Below are 12,604 nucleotides of genomic sequence, written 5' to 3'. Positions count from 1 at the left end.
CCCCGTTCTTCTGGGTTTAGGAGGTTGGTTGGCATGAGGGAATCTGAGGATGGAGGAAGTTGTTGGGCACACTTCCACCATGGTACACTGTCATCATTGATTTGTCCCAGACCCCTCTCGTAATTGATTCGTTTTCCCCTTCATCCTTGATCCCCACTGTGTCTCTGCACTATTGTAGTATCACTTCGTTTTTAGCTCTCCAGCATGTCAGGAATCAGATCTTGTATTATATTTTTACTTTCTGTAAAACTTTGTTTTTAGGATATCATGGGAATTCTTATTCTTTCATGTAGGAAAACAAAGCAAGGAAAAGAAAACTTATGGAGAGAAAATCTTAGAAAAGAAGAAGAAGAAAAACAAAAGCGACTCCAGGAACAAAAAATACAAGAGAAAACTCAAGAAGAACAACAGAAAGCTGAGGAGAAACAATGTAAGGGTAAGCATAAAAATAATAGATTTGGGTTTTCCAAGACAGAGCAACAAAAGCAACAAGGAAAAATAAAGATTCTGTAGAGGGGCCAAAAAGAATTATGTTGTTACTGTTATATGCAGTCGAGTTGGTCCTGACTCATAGCGTCCCTTCTTTGGGTTTCCGAGTTGTTACCAAGAAAGTGAAAAAGAAAGATGCTAATCTTAGAGTCAGAAAAAAGCTTTTTCTAAATTAAACATGGATGACAAGTATGTAGGCTTTAAAACAGAGGGTGGAAATCTTACAACAACATGGAGAAAAGACAATAGTCTCTTTTACTACCTGTGAAAAGACCATGACATGGTTTTCATAATTGAAGTGATAATAAATAATTTCAAACAGTGTAACTAAACTTTTTATTTTAACAAAACAAAAAAAATTTTAAGTTCTTGCACATTGATGTTTTCTCAGAAGGTATAGTTTGTTTTTGATAAACCTCAGTCAACACTGTTTACTTGCTAATCTTTTAATTTATGACTTCCTCTCTTTTGTGCTTTTCCTCCCTGCTATCTTCTGATCACCACAGATCAAGTGTCCTGCTTCCTAGTCTCCTTCTACTTTGTTCAGCTCAGAGATGTGCCTCTTCTAAACCATCCTTTAGATCCATGTGCATGGTTTTTCTTACATAGCAAGTCTTTGTTTTACTCCCTTCTACTTTACTTAAGATGAGTATCTTCATCCTTGTCTGCCTTTATACTAATTATTTGACTATCTATTCAAGACATTTACATCCTAGCAAGCCAAATAAATTTTCATTATACTGTTGAATGCTCATTTTTTCTTTTAGATTTTAATAACCCTTTATTATGGAGTCATAGCAAAGATGTATATACATGAAAGCAGCAAGTAATGACAATGATTTTCTCTTTAGGTGGAGCATCTAGTGCTCTGGTGAATTATAGAGCATTATACCCTTTTGAAGCAAGGAGCCACGATGAGATGAGTTTTAACTCTGGAGATATTATACAGGTGGGAAATGAAGTTCAGTCTTTTTTCTTATGACTAATGGGAATGAAGTATATTACTTTCCTAATAATAATACTGACTAGCAATTTTATGTAGTATAAAACATTCTTAAATATTACTTCATTTACAACATACCACATAACTGTATAAAACCAAAAAACCAAACTCACTGCCATTGATTCTGACTCATAGAGACCCCCTTAGTTTCTGAGGTGGTATATCTGTACGAAAGTAAATTGCCCAGTCTTTCTTTTGCAGAGTGGCTGGTGGGTTTGAACAGCCGACCTTCTGGTTAGCACTCAACTGCCTTAGGCATTACGCCACCAGAGCTCCTTCATAACTATATAGGACAGTTATTATGAGTACCATATTAAAGATAAATAAGCTCAACTTATACAAATTATAACTTTCAGCATCATGATAGTGAGTGGGATACTTTGATTTCCAAATTCAGTGCTCTTTCTAACCCTCATAAGGCTGATACATCATAAAATGTGATAATGATTTGTTATTTTAACAAATTATTAATAAAGTTTCTTTGGGCTGGTTATATCTGGGAATTGTTAATGGGTTTAAGGAGTTAGATTCTGCAGCCTTCTGTGGGTATAAACTACTTGTTCCTTAGAAGAAAGGGTCTTTATTGTTCAATCACAAACTATGTACAATAGATAAATTAGGGAAGCTTCAGGGAATATTGGTAATAGAGCCAATAAAATGTATTGGAAACAGTATAGACTGTAGAAACACACAAACTTGGATTTAGGCTTCACTTCAGTTTTCTTTTTGGTAAATTAAGGTAATATTACCCAGAGGACTTAACTATTACCTGTTGTCTTCTCCCCCCGCCCCAACACTGTCACCAATTTGATTTGGTTTTCCTTTATTTTATCAGTTAATAGCAAATGTTTGGGAGCTCTGGTGGCATAGTGCCTAAGGCACTTGACTGCTAATCAGAAGTTTGGCAGTTCAAACCCACCAGCCACTCCTCAGAAGGAAGATTGGGCAATCTACTTTCATAGTGATACTGCCTCGGAAACCCAAGAAGGGGTCACTATGAGTTGGAAATGACTCAGCAGCACATAACAACAACAGCAGCGGCAAATGTTTAAAGATACGTGGGATAAGCTTTGCTTGGGATAGGGTTTATCAAAACTGCTTTTGAGCTGAGAAGAAGTCTTCTTTTATAGCTAGCCTTAGTCCATGGTCTTATTGTCTGTATTTTTCTTCCTTTGATTCTTGATGATAATAAGCTAGTGTCTGAGGATGTGTGGTACAAATGGTTAATGTACTTGGCTGCTAACTCAAAGGTTACAGTCTCAAGTCTACCCAGAGGCACTTGGAAGAAAGAACTGTTGATGTCCTTCCCAAAGATAAGCCAACAGAAACTCATGGGGCCACCATGAGTCTAAATCAACTCCAAGGCATCTGGTTTGGTTTGGTCCAGACTGAGAAGGTAGAGATACAGCCTATCTCGGAGTGTGTATGAGGCAAAAGCCTAGTTATATTTTGAGACATCTTTCATTCATTCATTTTTTTTTTAATTGTGATTTCATTCATTCTTTCAACAGATATTTGTTGAGCATCAATTGTATTAAGCTAGAGAGAGTGGTGAGAAACATGCAATCTCTACCTCTAAAGAACTTTATAATCTAGTGAGAAACAACTAATCGAAAACAAAGATGTGAACTGTCACCAGCTCTGGAACAGCCTCTTCCATGACCAGAGAGTGGCACTGGCAGCCGCTAGGGGCTCTTAGGTGCTCATGTTCTTTTGCTGAATTAATAATGATAGAAAGACTGAGTCGTGTGGTACTAGTAGATTCCTGATTTGGACAAATTGGTTGAAGATAGTGCCATCACTGAGAGAAAGTAATGAGAAGAAAGAAGTTTAAGTGAGAATGACAGTGAGTTCAATTTTAGATGAGTTTGAGATGTCTAGGTAGCAGTTAGATATCTACAGAGATTTTAGGCAGAGATCTGGGCCGAGGGTGCCAATTTTAATGTCATCAGTGTGTTGTGATGGTAGTTGAAGATTTAAGAGTAGTAAAAATTGAAAGTGCAGGGAGTAGTAAAGTGTGTGAGAAAAAAAATTAGAATGCAGTACCTAAGAAACATGAGCATTGAAGAGATTATTAAAGGAAGGGGAGACTTGGAAGAAGAACAGAAGTAGGGGAAAAACTAGGAGCATTTGGTGTTAAGGAACTTGAAGAATGGTACACTTATGAAATAAGACAAGGACTAAAATATACTAGATTAGCAACAACAAGGTTATTGATGACCTTGAGAATAGAATGAGCTAAGTGGTGGAGGAAGAAGTCAGATTTTAGTGAGGTAAGGAGTGAAGATATAATAGCTAAAGCAAAAGCAAGAAATGATGACATAAAAAAGCTGAACAGAAGATTTCAAAGGGCAGCTCAAGAAGAAAAAGTATTATAAATGAAACATGTAATAGCTGGAATTAGAAAAACAAAAAGGAAGAACAAACTTTGCATTCTTTAAGCTGAAAGAACTGAAGAAAAAATTCTGGCCTCAAGTTGCAATATTGAAGGATTCTATGGGCAAAATATTAAATGACACAGGAAACATCAAAAGAAGATGGAAGGAATACACAGAGTCATCATACCAAAAAGAATTGGTCCATGTTCAGCCATTTCAGGAAGTGTAATGTGATCAAGAACCAGTGATAAGAAGTCCAAGCTACATTGAAGACATTGACAAAAGGCTCCAGGAATTGACAGAATACCAATTGAGATATTTCAACAATGAATGTAGTACTGAAAGTGTTCACTCGTCTAAGTCAAGATTTGGAAGATAGCTACTGGCCAAGCTACTGAAAGAGATCCATATATGTGCCCATTCTAAAGAAAGCTGATCCACAGAATGCAGAAAATATTGAACAGTATCATTAGTATCACATGGAAGTAAAATTTTGCTAAAGGTAATTCAAGTATGGTTCCAGCATTATATCACTAGGAATCTGCCAGAAATTCAAGCCAGATTCAGAAGAAAATATGGAACAAGGGATATCATTCCTGATGTTAGATGGATCTTGGCTGAAAGCAGAGAATACCAAAAAGATGTTTACCTGTGTTTTATAGACAAGGCAAAGGCATTTGACTGTTCAGATCCTAACAAATTCTAGAATTCCTCAGAACACTTAATTGTGCTCATATAGAATCTGTACATAGACCAAGAAGGAATCATTCAAATAGAACAAGGAGCAACTGCAGGGTTTGAAATCAGGAAAGGTGGTATGTATCAGGGTGTCCTTTTACTATACTTATTCAGTCTATATGCTGAACAAATAATCTGAGAAGCTGGCCTGTATGAAAAAAATCATGGCACCATGATTGGAGGAAGGGTCATAAACAACCTGCAATATGCAGACGCACCTTGTTTGCTGAAAGTGAAGAGGACTTGAGCACTTACAGATGAAGATCAGAGTACAGACTTCAGTATGAATTCCACCTCAAAATAAAACAAAAATTCTCACAACCAGACCAGTAAGCAACATCATGATAAACAGAAAATATTAAAGTAGTCAAGGATTTCATTTTACATGGTCCACAATCAATACCTATGGAAGCAGTAGGCAAGAAATCAGATGTTGTATTGCACTGGTCAGACTGCTGCAAAAGACCTCATTAAAGTGTTAAAGAGCAAAGATGTCAGTTTGGAGAATAAGGTGTTTCTGACCCAAACCATGGTATTTTCAATAACCTCATATGTGTGTGAAAGCTAGACAATGAATAAGGAAGACTGACGAAGACTTGATGCCTTTGAATTATGGTGTTGGTGAAGAATATTGAATATACCATGGACTGCCAAAAGAAAGAACAAATCTATCTTGGAAGAGTTACAACTAGAATTCTCCTTAGAGGCGAGCTGGTGAGACTTTGTCTCTCATACTTTGATCATGTTATCAGGGAGGGACCAGTCCCTCAAGAAGGACATCATGCTTGGTGAACTTAGAGGGTCAGAGAAAAAGAGGCAGACCCTCAATGAGATGGATTGACACAATAGTTGCAACAGTGGGCTCAAACATAATAACAATGGTGAGGAGGATGCAAGATCAGGTAGTGTTTGTTCTGTTGCACATAGAGTTGCTATGAGTCAGAATTGGCACCTAACAACAACTATAAATGGATAAGCAAACTGAGACTTCAAATAATAATCCTTACCTTACCAGAGAAGCAGGTAACATGACTAACACTGAAATGTGATTATTTTACCTCTCAAGTCTGTGTTCTTTCCCCCATAATATTCCAGGTAGAAAGAAAAGCTTAAACAAAAATATTGAGGCATGTGTGGGTACTAGGTGCATTTAAAGAATGTCACATAATCATTTGCCAAGATTATGGCACATGTGGTATGAGATGAAGGTAGAAAGGTAAGTTGTAACCTGACAAAGGAGTCAATTTCAGAGGCCTTGAATTCTACACTAAGAAGTTTGAGTTTTGAAGAGCTTTAAACTAGAAAGAGAGGATCTGCTAGGATAAAAATCTTACTTGGTCTAGAGTGACTTGCCATACACTTTTAAGGCATCAAAATTGCAAATGGAGAAGTAAGACTTTATTTGCAGAAGACATAATTGCCCATGTAGAATATTCCATAAATCTGCAAAAGAAGCTACTAGAACTAATAGTTTAGCAGGGTTTCAGGATACAAGATTATTGTACAAAAATCAATTAAATTTCTGTATACAGACAGCAGACATTCAAAAATTAGAACAAAAATGGCATTTACAATAGCATCAGAAATATTAAATTCTTAGAGATTAAAGTGACAAAGGATATGCAATACTTGTACCTTAAAAATTACAGAGTATTGTTAAGAAAAATGGAGGAAGACCTAAAGAAATGGAGGTGTATACCCTGTTCATGGAAGATTCATTATTGATATCAATTCTTCCCAAACTATTTTATAGATTCAAGGCATGTCCAGTCAAAATCCCAGCAGGCTGACTACTCTGAAAGGGATTACAATAAGAGGTCTCAGAGTGGGGAGAAATGTAGAAGAAAGCTCAAAATCATTAAAAAAAAAAAAAGGCTTACTAGTCTGATGACAGAGTAGTAGAACCCTGACACTATGGCCCTTAGACACCCTTCAAGCTAGGAACTGAACCTAACCCCTGTGACTCAAACTGTCAGCCAGTGTATAGGCCTGTAAAGTAAACAGTAATATCAAGAGAGTGTGCACTCGTTAGAACAGTCAAGCATATAATATCAGGAGGCCAGCATTTGCTTAGGGATAGAGCTAGGAAGTCGAGAAGGGACAGAAAGAAGGATGAAGGGGAAGGAGTGAACACAGGAAGGAAGGGGGAAGAATGCTACTACAATGTGAGGATTGCAGTAAATGTCACAAAGCAGAATGTGTATGGATTGTTGAATAGAAAACTGATTTTGCTCTGTAAATACTTACCCAAATCACAATTAAAAAAAAAAAAAATCCCAGCAGGCTTTTTTGCAGAAATTAACACTTACTCAAAGCCAAAATAACTTTGAAAAAGAAGAATTAAGTTGGAACACTTATGGCAATCAAGAAGTCTGGTCTTAGCATCACGATAGGCAAATAGATTAATGGAACAAAATAGAGAAGGTTATTTTTTGGGGGGGCGGGGACAAAAATGCAAATGAAACTGTGGAGAAAAAAGGAATTTCTACTTACTCTCTGCATCATATTAAAAAAATTAACGCAAAATAGATCAAATGTAAAACCAAAAAAATTATAAAACATCTAAAAGAAAATAAAAGAGAAAGTCTTTATGACTTTGGGTTACTCTAGGATTTCTTATATATAACAACAAGATCATGATGCATAAAAGAAACAAATTAATAAATTGACCCCATCAGAATTAAGAACTACTATTCTTCAAAGAGAGAGTTCTGGTAGCATAGTGCCTAAGGCACTGGACTGCTAACCAGAAGGCTGGCGGTTCAAACCCACCAGCCACTCCTCGGAAGGAAGGTTGGGCAATCTACTTCCATAGTGATACTGCCTCGGAAACCCAAGGAGGGGTTGCTCTGAGTCAGGGCTGACTCAATGGCAAATAACAACAACAACAACACTCTTCAAAGAACTCTGTTACAGACTATGAAGAGATATTTGTGAATCTTCTGATAACCTTTATCTAGAAAATATAGAAAACTCTCACAACTCACCAGTTAGAAAGAACCCAATTTTTAAAATGTGCAAAATATTTAAACACACACTTCACCAGAGAAAATAGCAAATAAGCACATAAGAAGATGCTGAACATCATTAATTATTAAGGAAGTAAAAATTACTTGTTAGGACGTCTAAAATTCAAAAAACTGACTCTGCCAAGTGCTGGAAGATTATGGAACAACTGAAATGCCCGGGGAACACTGCTGTGGGAATACAACATGGAAAGAAAACATTTTGGAAAATAATTTTGCCATGTCTTTAAAAATTAAACATGCCTTCATATTTATTGTCAATTGATTTTTTTATAATGGGGCCAAGACAGTTCAATGGGAGAAAGAATAATCTTTTCAACAAATGTGACCCCTTTTTGAGGGCCTCAAGTTGCAATATTAAAAGATTCTATGGGCAAAATATTGAATGATGCAGGAAGCTTCGAAGATGGAAGGAATACACAGAGTCACTGTACCAAAAAGAACTGGTTGATCTTCATCCATTTCAGGAGGTGGCGTATGATCAAGAATCAGTGGTATTGAGGGAAGAGATTGAAGCTGCACTGAAGGAATTGGTGAAAAACAAGGGTCCAGGAATTGACGGAATACCCATTGAGATGTTTCAACAAACAGATGCTGCACTGGAGGCACTCACCTGCTTATGCCAAGAGATTTGGAAGACAGCTGCCTGGCTAACTGACTGGAAGAGATCCATATGTGTACCCATTCCACAGAAAGGTGATCCCACAAAATGTGAAAATTATCAAACAATATCATTAATATCACATGCAAGTAAAATCTTGCTGAAGATAATTCAAAATATTTTTCAAAATATTTTTTTAGTATGATTGGTTGCGGCAATATATTGACAGAGAACTTCCAGAAATGCAAGCTGGATTCAGAAGAGGACGTGGAATGAAGGATATCGTTGCTGATGTCAGATGGATCTTGGCTGAAAGCAAAGAATACCAGAAAGATGTTTACTTGTGTTTTATTAGCTACGCAAAAACATTCTATTGTGTGGATCATAACAAGTTATGGATAACATTGAGAAGAATGGGAATTCCAGAACACTTAACTGTGCTCATGAAGAACCTGTAGTATATAGACCAGGAGTCTGTCATTGGAACAGAACAAAGGGATACTGCGTGGTTTAAAATCAGAAAGGGAGTGCGTCAGGGTTGTATCCTTTCACCATACTTATTCAGTCTGCACCCTGAGTGAATAATCAGAGAAGCTGGACTATATGAAGAAGAACATGGCATCAGGATTGGAGGAAGAGTCATTAACAACCTGCAATATGCAGATGACACAACTTAGCTTGCTGAAAGTGAAGATGACTTGAAGTACTTACTGATGAAGATTAAAGACTATTGTCTGCAGTATGGATTACATCTCAACATAAAACAAAAAATCCTTACAACTGGGCCAATAAGCAGCATCATGATAAATGGAGAAAAGATGGAAGCTGTCAAAGATTTCATATTATTTGGTTCCACAATCAACACCAATGGAAGCAGCAGTCAAGACATCAGATGACATATTGCACTGGGTAAATCTGCTACAAAAGTCCTGTTTAAAGTGCTGAAGAGCAAAGATGTCTCTTTGAAGACTGAGGTACACCCGACCCAATCCATGGTATTTTCAATCACCTCATATGCATGTGAGGGATGGACAATGAACAAGAAAGACTGAAGAAGAGTTGATGCTTTTGAGTTGTGGTGTTGGCAAGGGAAAGTACCATAGGCTGCTAAAAATCTGTCCTGGAGGAAGTGCAGCCAGAATGCTCCTTGGAAGTGAGAAATGGTCAGACTTTGCCTCACCTACTTTGGTCATGTTGTCAGAAGGGACCATTCCCTGGAAAAGGATATCATGCTTGATAAAGTGTAGGGTCAATGAAAAAGGGGATGGCCTTCAGCAAGATGGATTGACACAGTGGCTACAGTGATAGGTTCAGGTATAGCAAGTATTGTGAGGCTGGCACAGGACCAGGCAGTGTTTTGTTTTGTTGTACATAGGGTCGCTATGAGTTGGAGCCGACTTGACGGCACCTAATGACAACACAACAACAGTAGTGAAATGTAAAATGTCTCAAGTAGGATACTATCTCAGAAACCCAAGGAGGGGTTGATATAAGTTGGGTTCGACTCAACGGCAGTGAGCTTGGTTTTTGGTTTAAGGTTACCAGTGTTGGAGTTGAAAAGAAGGAAAAAAAATTCAGAATAGCTTTTAGAGGCAATATCAACAGAGTTTGGATGTGGGAATGAAAGAGATGTAATATACAGAGGATTGTTTTTATTTAGAATGAGTAAGTCTTTGGTGGTGAGAAAAACACATATAGGTAGTTTAGGAGAAAGAGTAAAAGAGAAAACAAGTTCAATATTAGACTTAAGTTGGAAGGTCCTGTGGTATATCCAGTTAAAAATATCTTGCAAGTAGATAAAAGTATAGGCATGTCCCCTTGGAAAGAAGTCAGTTCTGAGAATGTAACTTTTTGGATTTATTAATGCATAGAGAACTTATCAAATGGTAGGAGTGTTGGGCCTGTTTGGAAGTGTAGTGTGAGGCAAGAAAGCCAATGTTGAAACTTGAAGTGTCATCAGTGCTTAAGGGACTAAAGAACAAGATGTAGAGGAAGAGGTACAGTGAAGATGGAGGTTGTCAGACTTTAGGAAGGAAATGTCTAGGGGAAAAATGGAACTGATAAATTACCCGATGGTTTTCACCAGGTGGAAAATAGAATTCAAAGAGATTTTATAGTTCTGTCAGATTGTGCAAGAAGACTCTGTGGTAGGAAGAGAAAACTAAACAAAAACAGTGATTATTCACTAGAGGGAAATAAAACGTTTACAGAAACCAAAACCAAACATCCTTACTGCCGTGGAGTCAATTTCGACTCAGAGCGACCCCTCCTGGGTTTTTGAGGCAGTATCACTATGGAAGTAGATTGCCTAACCTTCCTTCCGAGGAGTGGCTGATGGGTTTGAACCACCAGCCTTCTGGTTAGCAGTCAAATGCCTTAGGCACCACGCCACCAGAGCTCCTGTTTACAGAAAGGAAATGTAAGGAGCACAACACTATATGACTCAGATGTGAAATATTTATATAGTTAAAGTAATGTAAACATTGAATATGATTTAAACAAAAATATGATTTAATAATATTAGAAGAATAAGAGGTTGCAGTTAAATATAGTTAAATCGTCATTTTCCCTAACTGAAAGACAATAATGTCTAAAATCAAAATGCAGTATGTAATTTGGAAATATAGAAGAAAATACCAAAGAAATTATTGAGAATGGCAAATTACCATTAAGAGTGGAAATCAGAGCACAAGGAGTCATGGGGAAAGAGAAAGCTATTTTCTATCCTAAGTCATTTATATTACTATTTGTTGCTGTAAACTATTTGCACATATTAACTTGGATAAAATCTTAAATTTTTAAAAGCAATTTTTGATTAATTAGAAATCAGACCCACTGCCATCAAGTCAATTCCAACTCATAGCGACTCTTCAGGGCCAAACTGCCCCATGGAGTTTCCAAGCCTGTAAATCTTTATGGAAGCAGACAGACTGCTTTGTCTTTCTCCTGCAGAGTGGCTGGTGGGTTCAAAGTGCTGACCTTTTGGTTAACACTGAAGTACTTTACCACTGTGCCACCAGGGCTCCTTTTTATTTAGATAATAGTATCTTATTTGTAGAAAATGCTTCACTGATTTATTTAGATGAGCTTAATTCTGAAAATGAGAATACTATACCATGGTCTACATCTCTAAGTACTGTTAACCATTCTTTTTGTTTCCATAGGTTGATGAAAAAACAGTAGGAGAGCCTGGTTGGCTCTATGGTAGTTTTCAAGGAAATTTTGGATGGTTTCCATGCAACTATGTAGAAAAAATGTCATCAAGTGAAAAAGCCTTGTCTCCTAAGAAGGCCTTGCTTCCTCCTACAGTATCTTTACCTGCTACCTCAACTTCTTCTGAGTAAGTTTTTTTTTTTGCTAACAGTGGAGTTTATACGGTTCTGCAATTGCAAAATACCTAATACATATTTGTCAGCCCACTGCATAGTTATAATCTGTCTGGGATGTTCAAGAGTACCTATTACTCCAAATTGAATATTGAAATTTAGTAAATAAAAACATAGGCCGATAGTTTGCTCATGGACTTTTTTCTACAGACTGTGTTTTAATACTGTATATATTACATACAACTTGAAAAATTGGTAATATATCATTAAGTTCTAAATGATTAAATATACTTATATCAAAGTGTTATATTTACAGACCACTTTCTTCAAATCAATCAGCATCAGTGACTGATTATCAAAATGTGTCTTTTTCAAACCTAACTGTTAATACATCTTGGCAAAAAAAATCAGCTTTTACCCGTACCGTGTCCCCTGGATCTGTTTCACCTATTCATGGACAGGTATGTTGTTTTTAATTTTTGTGTACTTTATTCTTTGAATTTGCTTCTACTGCACATAAAATACAATGAAAATGTTGTACAAAGGCATCATTCATTCATTGAACCAGAGTTTGTAGCATTTAGTTTCTGTTCTTAACATTCACATGTGGGAGTTTCGGCAAGATGGCGGACTAGGCAGAAGGACTGCACAGACCCTCTTCAACAAAGAAAAGGGAAACCAATTAACATGGACACAGAAGATAATCTTGGACCCCTGAGCCTTGAAGGGAAGGATACAAAAGTAGACTAAACCCCAACTAGCAGAATTTGTGTGAAAATACCAAAAAAGGAGACACACGGAGCTGCGGTCTGGCAGTGACAGACGGCTTGGAAATTCCCGAGTGGTGGTAGGACCTAAGAATTAACCTAAAAATCACCCTGCTAGCCAGGGACTGCACGGAGGACTATGGATGGTGGCTGGGGAACAAACGGAGAAGGTGAAGAGAAAGGTGGGCTGAGCTGTGGACTTTTGCCGATCTGGAGGGTGCCGCCATTTTGTAGGTTTAAAAAGTGGCTTGACTATTTTGGATATTTAAAGAGACA

At 37.2% G+C, this 12,604-nt stretch overlaps 1 protein-coding gene across 1 annotated transcript in view; it reads left to right on the top strand.

Moving 5' to 3' along the window:
* ITSN2 (intersectin 2) overlaps nt 1-12,604 on the top strand; it is a 158,468-nt gene that overhangs the window by 71,619 nt on the left and 74,245 nt on the right. The window contains exons 17-20 of the mRNA XM_007939272.2: nt 294-436; nt 1,347-1,438; nt 11,400-11,575; nt 11,878-12,022. Of these exons, the coding sequence (XP_007937463.2) occupies nt 294-436; nt 1,347-1,438; nt 11,400-11,575; nt 11,878-12,022 (556 nt within the window). The remainder of the gene's footprint in view (nt 1-293; nt 437-1,346; nt 1,439-11,399; nt 11,576-11,877; nt 12,023-12,604) is intronic.

The sequence above is a fragment of the Orycteropus afer genome, unplaced genomic scaffold, assembly GCF_000298275.1.
Source record: "Orycteropus afer afer isolate SDZICR_OR568_19922 unplaced genomic scaffold, OryAfe1.0 scaffold00058, whole genome shotgun sequence".
NCBI lineage: Eukaryota > Metazoa > Chordata > Mammalia > Tubulidentata > Orycteropodidae > Orycteropus > Orycteropus afer.
Note: the sequence above shows the minus strand (reverse complement) of the source record. Positions and strands in the feature narration are given on the sequence as shown.